Source organism: Anser anser (assembly GCF_964211835.1).
Source record: "Anser anser genome assembly, chromosome: 25".
In the NCBI taxonomy this organism is placed as follows: Eukaryota; Metazoa; Chordata; class Aves; order Anseriformes; family Anatidae; genus Anser; species Anser anser.
Genome location: NC_139746.1, coordinates 869,418 through 881,903, shown reverse-complemented (window position 1 = coordinate 881,903; position 12,486 = coordinate 869,418). Strand labels below are relative to the sequence as shown.

General features: G+C 49.2%; 1 protein-coding gene across 6 annotated transcripts in view; it reads right to left on the bottom strand.

The window, feature by feature from the left end:
* Positions 1 to 12,411, bottom strand: part of PTBP1 (polypyrimidine tract binding protein 1) — a 30,606-nt gene extending 18,195 nt beyond the window's left edge. For 2 of the 6 annotated variants that reach the window (XM_083810972.1, XM_083810973.1), the window contains exons 1-2: positions 12,274 to 12,401; positions 8,168 to 8,198 (exon numbers count right to left, since the gene is read on the bottom strand). In XM_083810972.1, the coding sequence (XP_083667098.1) occupies positions 8,168 to 8,198; positions 12,274 to 12,281 (39 nt within the window). In that variant the 5' untranslated portion in view covers positions 12,282 to 12,401. Of the gene's footprint in view, positions 1 to 6,941; positions 6,962 to 8,167; positions 8,199 to 9,097; positions 9,428 to 12,273 lie in introns of those variants that run through there. The other 4 variants (XM_083810975.1, XM_083810977.1, XM_083810974.1 and 1 more) reach the window with 3 other exon arrangements.
* Positions 12,412 to 12,486: the final 75 nt, after the last annotated feature.

The window sequence follows — 12,486 nt, the reverse complement described above, 5'->3', positions numbered from 1 at the left end:
CCCAGCGGTCGTTTCACTGCTAGTGTCAGGACTCACCTCGTAACTACCAGAAATCTCTAGCGATGGTTGCTTTCTGGAGGGACCTAACCCAAGGTAAACTGGGAACAGCCACTCTTTGCCTGCACTCCACACCATGAGCCGCGGGAGGGATCCTTTACAGCTGCAGCGATCGCCAAGAGCTCTTCCCAGACTTCAGTGCCTTTTCTTCAAATCCACGTTACAAATAAATTGCTCTATACAAAACAACCTAGTTCAGTAGGACCAGAAGGAACAAACCAAGCCTGGTTGCCTCAAAGATTTAGCTTTAAAGAGCTTCTCACCACCAACAAAAATGGATGTTGAGTATTTGGGGTTTTTTTGGAAGAGCCCTACAAAAAGTACGGACTCTGAAGCATTACGATTTTATTTGGTTATCTTTTAAGTGTAAAACCAGGGTGGGAAGGAAGGAGGAGAGCGCTCGGCTGCTGGCAGGGTCACCCCACAGCACTTCTCCACCTTTGTTCTCCCCCTGCCCTGGGGAGGCCCGGTCGTGCCGCACCCACCCCGAGACACGGCTCTCACATCCTGAGGCCGGCAGCCCTGCTCGCAGAGACATCCATTTCTGCTGGCATTTCTGCTCAGCCAATTCTATTGCAGCTGGCATTTTTATGAAGAGATTACCACAAACAGCAATACACTAACACCGCTCTACAGACACTGCTCCATTTGAGCTAACAAACCTCTTCCTACTTACAGGAAAATACACCATTTTTAAAGTTGCATCGCCAAATCTTACCTAGTCCAGGGTACGGCTGCTTCTGCCACCAAAATCACCAACTGGACACATTGCTGACAGGTAAAACACCGCCTGGGAGCGTTTCTATGACAGCAGCCTCCTTTTGTCTGCAACACTCACGGCTACAAAAGGCCTATTGCTCAAGCTGCATTAATTTAATAACACACTCATGCTCCGTGTAGGGCTGCTATCAATACTTGAGTTCCCTTCCCTAATTCAGGAAAATCTACTGCAAGGCAGAACCCCAACATTCCGTATTTTCTTCAGTTATATTCTCAACTATCCCCCAAACTCTGTCTTCTTTGTTTTAAAAGGCAGTTTTAACAAACAAGTAAGAATTTTGAACTAGTCTAGGCTTTCCCAGCTTAAAAGCCATCGTTAATTCATAAAACTACAAATTGTCTCTCTTTCACTAGGATATTACCTAAACTTTACCACAGTTGGGAATTAAAGCCAGAAATTATCCCAGCTTCTACCAGCACACCTCGAAGTACTGCTGCCCTATATAACTCGTTATCCACTTAAAATCCAGACACTTCTTTTAAATGGATTACAATAAACCCACCACATTCTGCCTACACAAAAGGCTAGAAACATACACAAAGTAAATGACCATAAAAATACGAGTGTAAAGACAAACAGGTGACACTACTACACGCTAACGGCTTTCAGAACACTGCGAATGTTATGGGCAGAAAGCAGAATTAAAGTATGGCAAAATGGGCATGCAGGAAGCGAAAGCAGTGACAACGGAAGGCCAGCTCAAACTCCAGGCTAGCCAAACCTGAGGCCTACAAAAAGAAACTTTATCCCTGGCCCACTGAGCACATCCTGCCTAGCAGCAGTACTCTCTGCCCTGGACATGGAACAACTGACACCACTGAATGGTTTAAGCAGACGGAGAGCAGTACCCCTCCGTGTGAAGGCAGAGGAGGATTTAAGAGGCACACAAGCTGTAAGCTGCCATGCCTTTACAAAAAGCAAAGCAGGTAACAGTTCCACCTGTATGCCCCCCTCCCCCCCAAAAAAATAAACTAAAAATCTGTGCTGCTCAAAGGCCTCGGTCTGCTCTTCTGGGAATTCAGATTAATATCCCGTCGAGTCTTGTGACTGCCTGGCCAGAGCATGCAAGCATCATCCTTCCACTACACTCTCCCTGCGTCCGTAAAAAGATTTCGGACCCAGTAAGAGACTACCATACACACAGATCATTGAGAAGCTTACACAACCCCCCCTCTGCTCTGATAAAAGCAGAAAATTCTTGGAGCACAACGAATTGAGCGTACCCAAAGCATGCGTCAAGGGCTCCATGCGACGTCAGCCCCTGAGGAATTGAAGAATGTGTGCTTCGAAACCCCGATTCACTCCAATCGCCTCGCAAAGAAGCTAGTAAGAAATCCAGTCTGATGACATCATTCACACTCATTATGTTGCATTCCAACATTTTCTGTTGAGATTCAAGAGCTAGGAACAGAACTAAATTTAAACTACTCGGAAGAATGATGCCAGTTTTCTTCATCTTCCATGGAAGACTCACTTCCAGCAAGGTTCGCTTGCATCCCTCCCACACGCTCCTTTTTCCTCTCCTGCCTCAAAGATCCTTTAGTCATTTAAAGGTGCAGCGGTGTATAACAGCAGCATTAGCAGGCAGTCTTTTGTTTGTGACAACACTTCCGAAGAACACGCGATAAAAGCATACCCTTCAATCCCAGGAAAGTTTAAAAGTTGAGATTAACACAAAATAACTTCAAGAGCCTGAAGCGGCTGTTGAGTGAACCAGGATCCTGCTGCCCCACAGGCAGGAGTTAGGAGCTCTGGCGTTCATCCCTGCGCTGTGCCCACGTGTGGGACACGCAATCCATCATCCGGTCAGGCCCAGAAGCAGGAGTAAAAATTACTTCAGTCCCCAAAAGGGCTCATGGCTGGTTTTTATGCACGAATTCAAGTGCAGACACCCCCCTCTATCGTTTACGGAACACGCGAAGCTTCCCGCTGAGGTTCAGACTGTGTACGCGCACATTTCAGCACCCTTGGAACTCGGGCTGTTGGTCAGAGCACCGCAAGGAGCCCAGCCCTTCGGGAACCTGCCTCCCTACAGTGCGTACCGCCCCAGCGGCCGGGTACTGCCCCAGCGGCCCGTACGGCCTCCATCGGCTCCATGCAGATTTGAGCCTGAGACACCAGAAACTGGAGCATTACATTACAGCCATTGCTCACACAGCCCGACGGGGATTTCGCAAGGGGATTGCGCCGAGCTCAAGCACAGGCTGCCCGTGGGGCCGAGCCGGATCCCCAGCCCGCTCACCCACCGGCCCCTCCCTGCCTCGCTCAGCCTTAGCTGCTATGGAGACACCCTGCGAAACAAACCTGCCCTTTGAGCAAATAAAAGGTGGGGCCACGTTAAATAGCCCCAAATTCCTGAACTCCGTACTGAAGTAATGCAGTCATTCTTGCTCTGTAGGATAGCACACACCCAGGCTTTATGATACACTGTTCCCAAGTTGAAACTTAACTAGCAGTCAGCCTTGAGCTTTTAAAATCATTGCAGTGGAGCAGACTGGCTCTTGAGAAAGCTTAATGCAAACACTATCAGAAAAACGCTGCCGGATGAGTCACTCTGAAACAAATGGAACCTATGAAAAAATACCGTGACCAAATCCAGAAAAGAGCAAATTGACTGTGCAGGTTTAGGAGGAACTCCACGCTAATTCAATCCCACCTACATCACGGTTGTGTAATAACCGGGACCTGCTTTAACAAAGACCAAGCAATTATATTGAGATTACCAAGACGCACATGCTGAACTAAGCACAGCACTTGTCAAGGTTTCACATGAAGCTTGAAAGACAGCTATACCAGAATCGCACAGAATTTCAAGTTAACGTTCACTCTTCCTTGCTACTGAGATGGCAAGTGTGGCACGAGCACACCTACATCTCCTGGTTTGACATCGGATACCTGAACGTGACCGGAGTCCATCCCTACACTCGTGAGATTAAAAACAGGAAGTAAAAGTCACATTTGTGAAATGCTTCGCTGTCTGTGATGATGTGAAAAATAGAGGGCAAGATAGGCTTAAGATTAAAATACAGAATTTCCTACAACCATTTTATCAACAGATTGCTTTCTAGGAAGTCTCACACAATTTCATCTACAACAGGAATCACAGCTTGTTTCCTTTCCCAATGTATGTAATTTCAGCTAGCTTCCACATCAAATGTTTTACATTTGTTGTAGAGAAACTGTTTTAAACAGCTCTAATAGCTGCCTCTGGTAGCAGTCTTGCTTGCCACCTGTGTTTCAACCAGTACCTTAAAATTCCATTAAACGTAAAGAATTCAGAGTCCTCACGATCTACCTGAGGGCGTACCACTTACCCCTGCGAAGGACAGTTAGCTATGAACTGAAGGCAGGTGCCTACGTGCTGTCTGCACACAGCAGCTTAGCCAGGTTAGACGGAGCCGTTTCCCCAACCCAGCCAGCGCTGCGCTCGCAGCAGCCGTGTGCCTTGCTGTATGCATGTGGCTCACATGTGTGATCACGCCTGTTGCAGAAGGACCACAAGAGCCAGCTTGTTGCAGCCTCTAACTGAAGCCATAGGAGGGGACTGGAATTTCCTCACAACATTCTTGGCCTGCTGCCTGAAGCCATAATTACTGTTCCCATGGCAAAGATCCTGGCTTGACCACAAATCACTTCTATGCAGGCAGCCTGTATCACACTCTAGCAAACCCCGTTTTAAAAATTAACTTCTCAAATGCCACAGACATGCACTGTACTTTTCTGGAAGCGTCACCCTTCATAGAGAGCTCAACTTAACCGAGAAACTACCGGATTGTTCAGCACCTAAACTCTTCAGCAACTATTTTTAATTGCCAAAGTGCAACTTCACTTGAACAATGATATATCCCAGCTCATACTCTCTCTAGTAAGTCACCCAGCTCAAAAGGCTGTTACAGCCTGAAGAGATAGTGCACGGGTCAGACCTTTGAGTCCAAATACAGTCCCTCCATCTGAAGGCCGCGCTTCCTTCCTTTCCAGATATTAAGGAAATTATGGGCAGAAATAAGTCTCAAGTCATGTGTTTCTAATCTGCAGGACATTCCAGAAGGCTGCGTATCGAGGGTCCTGTAACAGAACTGTAATGAGTTTCCTGAACAGATTCACACACTTTAAACTGAGGAGCCTGAGGACTAGGTTAAATGTGAAGCCCAGGAACAGCTACAGTTCCCACCCTGCTGAACACCAGACCATCAGGCAGCACTGTGCAGTGCTCGAGTAATAACCCATGAAGAAAACACCCGGGGACTTAAGTTACAGAGCCTAAACATAACAAAGACCTCCAAACAATGAATAAGCATGTGAGAGTACCCATAATATGTACTTTAAGGATGGGAGAAAAGTCTAAAAGGCGCCAGACCCTGCCTTTTAAAACAAAAAAAGTAGAGCAAACTGATACATGTTTTCACAAAGTCTTCAATTTCAAAGTTAGACTGTAGCAAGCCGGAATGCTTTACAGCAGGAAGACAACCAAGAGGCCACCGTAAATTATCTTTGACAATTGGCTCAGCGGTGTTTTAAGTTACAGGCACTTTTCCCACTGGCGTGAGTATTCTCCAACTTCGGGACATTCCAGTCACAGTAAGAACATCTAAAGAGGTGCCCAGAGCTCTTGCATCAACTTGCTGCTTAAAGTAAACCAAGAGAGGAGACCGCTTTGGGGGACTACAGTCTCCTAGTACTTTAAGAAGCTCGATAGAACACTGTTCCTACCTTCTGTGTACATACGTAGTAAGAATGAGCAAGTTTACACCTCAGACTAAGTTTTCCAGCGGAAATTTTCACGTCCAGCCCAGGAGCTGAGCCAGCAGGCTCTCCTGTGAGCAACACTTCCAGGATGGATGCTAACAAACTAGGTACATCCGCATCTGACCACCGCTTCCATTCAAATGTTTTATAAAGTCAGCAGATCACAAAACTGCAATTACACACCATTATAAGTTATCAAGCAATTATGGGGAACATCTGCTTCTGAATGGGTGGGGGGGTCGGTTAATCCTTGAAGCAATTTCAGCAATGCCCCAGGGATCAGAAAAATGCCACTGGAAGAACAGAGCTCTACCACTGTAGTTGTTTTAGCAGAGACAACGCTGGAATGTGTCTGTGATGTTACAGAAACCTTCTGCAGTCTCTTCAAACTACTTATTGCCAAACCAAAGGAAGGTAGATCGAAATGGAAGCAACAGCAAAATTTCAGAAGAGCCGTAGCCAGCGAGGTTTTACACTCACCACCGAGCTGTGTTTTTAACAAGGAACGGATAACCAACTTGGTTATACTTTTGGAAGCCTGTACCTTCCTCCACATGAGTTCTGCACCCAGAGGATCTCTAACAGTGCAGGAGCACAGGCCAGGCAGACGGCTCGTGCACGGCCGCGTAGAGGATGCAGCTGTACGAGAAGCCCTCACTTGGCTCCTCACTATGCGCAGACAGGAGCCTAACTTGCCTAAAGCAGAGCCCATGACACATGCAGCACGTTACAGCTTATTACAGAACTTCCATCACACGAGGTACGCTGACATATTCAATGCCTTGCTTAAGCAATCAGATAACATGGCTATGTCAAAAACATTTTAAAACTTACCTTTATCAAGATGATTCAACTTGTCTTTTGCTTCTGCCACTCTAAATTTTGATTCAATTTTCTCAAAGCCTGCCTTACCTGCCTCGAGAAGCTTCGTTTTTGGCACGCTCTTCTTTCACCGCTTTCTACCTCTAGCATAACAGCGGTTACAGTTCTGTCCTGTGCTAGGAGTGAAAGCACTAGCACAGGATTTCTCCCAGCCCTCATTTTAGACATCTGACTGTGCTCAGGACTGCAATCGCCCCGCAGATGGGAGTGATGAGGCATGCAATACCACATCCTGCAGCTTCTCTAGATTCACTGAGAGGACTACAATTACAGCTTCAGAGGCTTCCTGGTCAAGTTTAGTTATATAAAACCACTTCTTAAAGCTGCAGAAACTGAAGATTACACAACATTAAAACCCATTTTAGGGGACTTTTACCTAGATCAACCAGTTTACAGAAAGGTGCATCAAACTGCCCTACAGCAGTCCAGGTATGACTTATTCCACCTTTAAAGTGGCTATGAACTATTAACCAACCTGATGGTCCCAACAAGCCTTTCCTCCTCCTCCGATGGCACACTGAACTCCTTGCAGCAGATGGTGTTCTCAACCAGAGCCAGACACCATCGTGTCACTACAATTAATTCAAATTTCAGGTTATCATACTAGGAAAAGTTAGAGTAGCCCTTCCCCTACAGCTGCTAAATAGATCTCCTTTGTGTGTTTAATGCTTCTCAGAAGCCCTGGATCACTAACAAACATGCCTGCGCTCTCAGCAGTCACATCGAGTTTTCTGCTTCCAATATAACAAGCTATTTGCTCAGAGCAGTTGTCTCCAATGCTTCTACTTCGCTTACAGACCTAACAGAGCTCACACCGCACAAGCTCACCTCTCCTTCAGATGAGCCCAGTATCACGTATTACCTCACTTCACCAGCCTGTTCAAGCTGCCACACACATCCCTGTTTCTTCGTTAACAATAAGACGCTAACGCAGAATTCAGGCCACTAAGGAAGCCCTAAGATTACTACTCTGAGGGCCAACATTCACACACGTATCTGATACCAAACTCGCAGTAATCCTGATCCCAGAACATTAGCTGCGATGTTCACTCCGTGCAATGAAAAGCCTTTAATACACGAAGGAGCGCCAGTCTATCCTGCACATTCCAGCTCACCATTTCCCAGGAATGCGCCTTCATCCCGCGAACACAACAGCTATTACCACGCACCACAGATAAGGAGGCTCCTGTCAGCACTTTGAGTTTCAGGGCTAGGCCTGCACTTTCAAAACCTGAGACTAGAAGGGTAAAGGTCATATTTACTGTACTCACAGGAGATAAAAATCAACAGCCAAACACCCATTTTTTTGTGGTAGAAGGATTTCTGACATATAACTGAACAGGAATTCACATAAACAGAGGAAATGGAGGTCACGAGAGAAGCGACCAATTTCTCCATTGAGAACCATTGTCTAGCACACAAATAAGCACGGCTTGACATTTCAGTAGGGGAAAGGGCTCTTTCTAAATTCAATAATGTTCTTATAGGACAGTTGATAATCAATGTCCAAATGCCAAGAGCTAAGTGCTGAGCCACAATAAAAGTTTTAAATGCACATGAAACTGAATTACCTTCTGGTTAAAACCAATTTACATGGTACCAGAAATAACCCTTTAAACCTGAAGATCTACATTTGGTGAGGCTAAAACTAGGTCAGATGCTGAGCAGTGTAAAAAGAGAGAAAAAGTGAGAAGTGCCTACCTTTGTACCAACTGTTATATCTTGGACAATGCTGTAGAAAAAAGAAAGAAAAGGATTAAAAAGTTAGATAGGTTTGCCACAAATATCCAGCATAGTTTACAGTAGTAAGAAAAAAGCAAGTCAAAGTGCACAGTTGTCTTTGCAGGTGAGCCAAGGACAGTTTATACAAAGAAAAATTATTAGATGGTGATGGTGGAGACCCAAGACCCAGCAGTCTGAGAAAAACGCAGCTCTCCCCTGCCTAGAGCGGAGCTTGCTCCTTTTTCAAGCATACCACAGGGGCCAGAACCAAAAAACCCCACACAGTGAAGTCTAGCGTCCTTCCCAGGAACATGATGCAATGAGAATGCACAGCCTTTGACTAAGTCAAGGGCAAAAGCGGCAAGAGCCAACTCCACCACCAACAGTCCCATCCACAGCTCGCCAAGACCTCCTGCCCAAAGGAGTGACCTCCGCTGGGCTGGGAAGAACCCCTCCAGCTGTGGAGAAGTTACGAGCAGCAGCAGGGACCGGCGATGCTCCACACCCCAGCAGCACCACACGCCAGACGGAGCTGGGGCCGTTCCCTCGCCGCGGCAGGCGCCTGTGCCAGGCCCGCAGGAGCCCGGCGGCCGCGCCAGCGCCCCGGAGCCAGACCCGCGCCAGGCTGGCAGAGGGCAACGAGGAACAGCCGAGAGGCCCAGGCAACTCCCAGACCAGGGAGCACCGGCACCCAGCATTCCTCTCCCAAGCATTTTCCGCTCAAGAAATAGAACTTTTCCCTAGCACAGATCTGCAGGAAAAGGCAATTAACCCGTACCACGTGTGTGTAGACCTGTTAAAATGAGAATTCCTGCCGAAGTGAGCAACGTGAACAGTAACAGTGCTAGCTGCACCTCCAGCAGCTCGCACTAGCTCTTGTCAGCAGCCACCATTGTTATCACCACTCACCTACCAGAGCAGCTTCTTTCATCGAGGGAACCAGAACGACCTGCCTACAGCCCGGCATATCGTGCCCTGGTAATATTCCAGGGCATTGCAGCGCCTACGTGTTATTTTTTGTGGGAGTACTTGGGACAGGCAAAGGATATCAATTACACCCTTGCATTGACGATTTTTTTTAATCCAATCCATGGTAAAGCAGCAATATGACACTGGCGAGCGGAGAAGATAACTTTCGATTGACACACGCAGCACTGCCTGTCTCAACTCGCATCTTTCTGACAGTCACAGCTTCAGAGTAAAGGATGCAAAACTGGCTGGCTAGCAGACCTGCAGCAACTTTAGGGAAACACAGAAGACAAGCAGAAAACAGTGCGGTCATTCTTAAAGCACTAGGAAATCTGAAGCATTCAGAACAATTCTACAGTTTGAGTGATTTAATGCCAGAGCACTTACATCGCCCAGTTCTTCTTTCCCTACCCTCCTCCCGCAACACTTCTTCATTTTTCAGGGAAGTGAACCCTGCTCCTTCCTAACGAGCCACCCGCATTTCACTATGCCCTAACACAAGCATAAGTCAGCTCAGCTCCTTGTACTTCCTCTTCAAAACCGACCTGCCATGTCATCATAACCCAGCAATTTACAGCCAGAGCTCCAGCCCGATCCAATGGCCGCTGCCGGGCAGCTCCGCCACGGCTGCGATTTTTTCCCCTCTCTAAGTGACTGCTCACAAACGCTGCATGGGAATGCCGGGCTTTCCAACCCCCTGGTGCCTGCTCACCAGCAGGACAGATGGGTTCTGCTGCACTTCGAGGGCCAGCAGTAATGAACTAATTAAACCCATCTGTACCTATCAGTTTAAAGAATCGTAATCGTTCTATTAGAGTTACTAAATACTTTATGAGCACACATTTCTTCAATTAAAATACATATATTCACCTCGGGTTTTTCATAACCTTAACAAAGCATTTCCAGCACAGCGCAGTACGAGCAGGGAATCTCTGAAGTTTCCAAAACTCTCGAACTTGCCCCCGAGCAGTTTCTCTTACTTCCTGTTCCTCTTGCGGGCCTCATACACAGGAAATGTTTTACATAAAGTAGCCTTAACAGGGAATAGTCTTTAAAATTATCCAAGAGGAAGAGCTTTTATTTGCCAAGAACTATCAAGTCCTGGAATACTGTTGTTGTAACCCATTTGATAACAACTGCCACATGAAACTAGCACCAACAGTGTTTAAGTATTTTTATTAAAGAAATGTGATATTCTTCCAGTTTACTTCTCCCACAACTTGTCATAGCTTAAAGCTGCATTCTCTTGTCCTATGTCAACCTTAAATACGGGATTAATGATTTTATGTTTTCTAGAAGAGTCGGCAATAAAGCCTTTCACAAAAGTTACTTTTTACACAGAACGAGATGATTCCTGCACAGTAAAGATCAAAATTAAGCAGCGCCAGTAAAATCTCGAGGTCACTTTCCAAAGCAGCCTTTCCCAAATTAACTCCTTACATGTTTTAAAGCAGCTTACTCAAGTGATCAATCGTTTCAAAAGCATAACTACGCATATTTTAGGTAGCAGAAGTAAAACAGAAGGAGCACAGAGCCAGAGAGGTGTCACGCTGCCAGCTAAACAAAAAACAAAACCTTTTTCAAAACAGCTTTTGAAATTTCAACGGGGGTCAGCTTTCACAGGGTAAGCAGATCACGCACCAAGATCTTTAAGAACTAATGAATAATTAAGACCCACATTATACTTAAACTTCAACAATAAATTAAGAACTTCTTCACCAGACACAATAAATCAGCTTTCCCAGGAACTAGGATGAGCACAGCCGATAAAAACTGATTTTTCACATTAAAACCTGTGATCTCACATGCTGATTTTTTTAAACACCATTCAGCATGCCAAGCAACTCAGAAAAAGCACGGCAACCCGAACGGCATCCTGGACTGCAAACTACATTAAGAGGTCTAGACTTTTAAGATGAAAACAACACAGACAACACTTCGGCAGTGCTAAAACCCCGACGTGTGACTGCACCTAATTCCCACCAGAGCAGCGTCAAGGCACGAGGAGAGGAGGCACCGATCTGGGCTTTCCCACAGCCAGGGCTCTGGGAAAACACGCTAATCAGAGGCCTTCAAACATATTTTAACTACAGACACGGTGCTCTAGAAGAGAAAAGAAGCTGATCACTAGAAAAATGCACGATAAAATACATGAGAAACACGGAGCCCCGTTTCTGAAAGAGCTGCCTCCGTGAAAGCTTTAAAGTAAGCATTTCTGAAGCGGGACAGCGATGAGGTGGTGATCAGAGAGGAACCGACGCTGCCCCGGATAAAGCAGCCGCGCTCCGGGCCCCGACCCGAGTCAGGCACCCGGAGAAAAAACTTCCACGGGGCGGGGGCGGGCAGCAGGACGGGGCCGCGGGCACGGCGCTGCCCCCGCAGAGCCCCGGTCACCCCCCGCCGCAGACCTGCCTCCCGCGGGCCTCCCGCAGAGGAGAGCCCGGCGGGAGCCCCCCCGCCGCCGCCCCCCCCGCTTGCGAAAGCGCCACACAATGGGAGCGGGGCCGGCCGGGCTGAGCTGCGGGCGCCGGGTGCGCCCCCGCCGCCAGGTGCGGCCCGCGCCGCCGCTGCCCCCCCCCCCCCCGGATCCCCCCCCCCTCGAGGGGCACGGGGCACCGGGGGGCACCCGTCCAACCGGGGGCGGCCTCACGGCGGACGGAGCCGCCCCCCCCCCCCCACACACACACACCCACGCTCCGGGGGGGTTTAAGCGGCCCCCGGGGGAGCGAGCAGGACGCGAGGGGACCGTGAGGGGGGGGGGGGGCCGGCCCGCTCCAGGCCCGCGCCTCAGCGCCGGGGCGGCGGCCGCTGAGCAGGCAGTGGGGCCGCCCCCGCACCCCCCGGGCACCTCCTCCCCCTGCGGCGAGCACGGCCCCGGGGGCAGCCCCCCAGGAGCCCCCGCCGGTAACCGCCCCCCCCCCCGCCTCCCCCCGCGGCGGGGCGGCCGCGCCCCGGGCGCCCCCCTCAGGTAACGCCCCGGCCCCCTGCGCGGGTCCCGAGCCCCGGCCGCGGCCCCCCCCCGGTCCCGCAGAGCCCCGCAGGGGGCCTGTGGCGCTCCCCCACAGGCCCTCGGCACGGCCTCGGCCGCGCCGGGGCCCGGTCGGGCGGAGACTCACCCGTCCATTGCACACGGAGGAGACCCGCAGGGAACGGAGCGGAGGCGCCGGAATAGCAGGAACGGACCCGACCGCTCCGTGTTATAGACTCACAAAATGGCGGCACCGCCCGGCCCGCCTCGCCCGCGCCGCCGCGCCATTGGCTGCCGGCGATGTCGCCTTGACGGCAGGGGAGGGGATGGCCCGCCCCCGGGGGTTGGCGCCCTGGAGCCT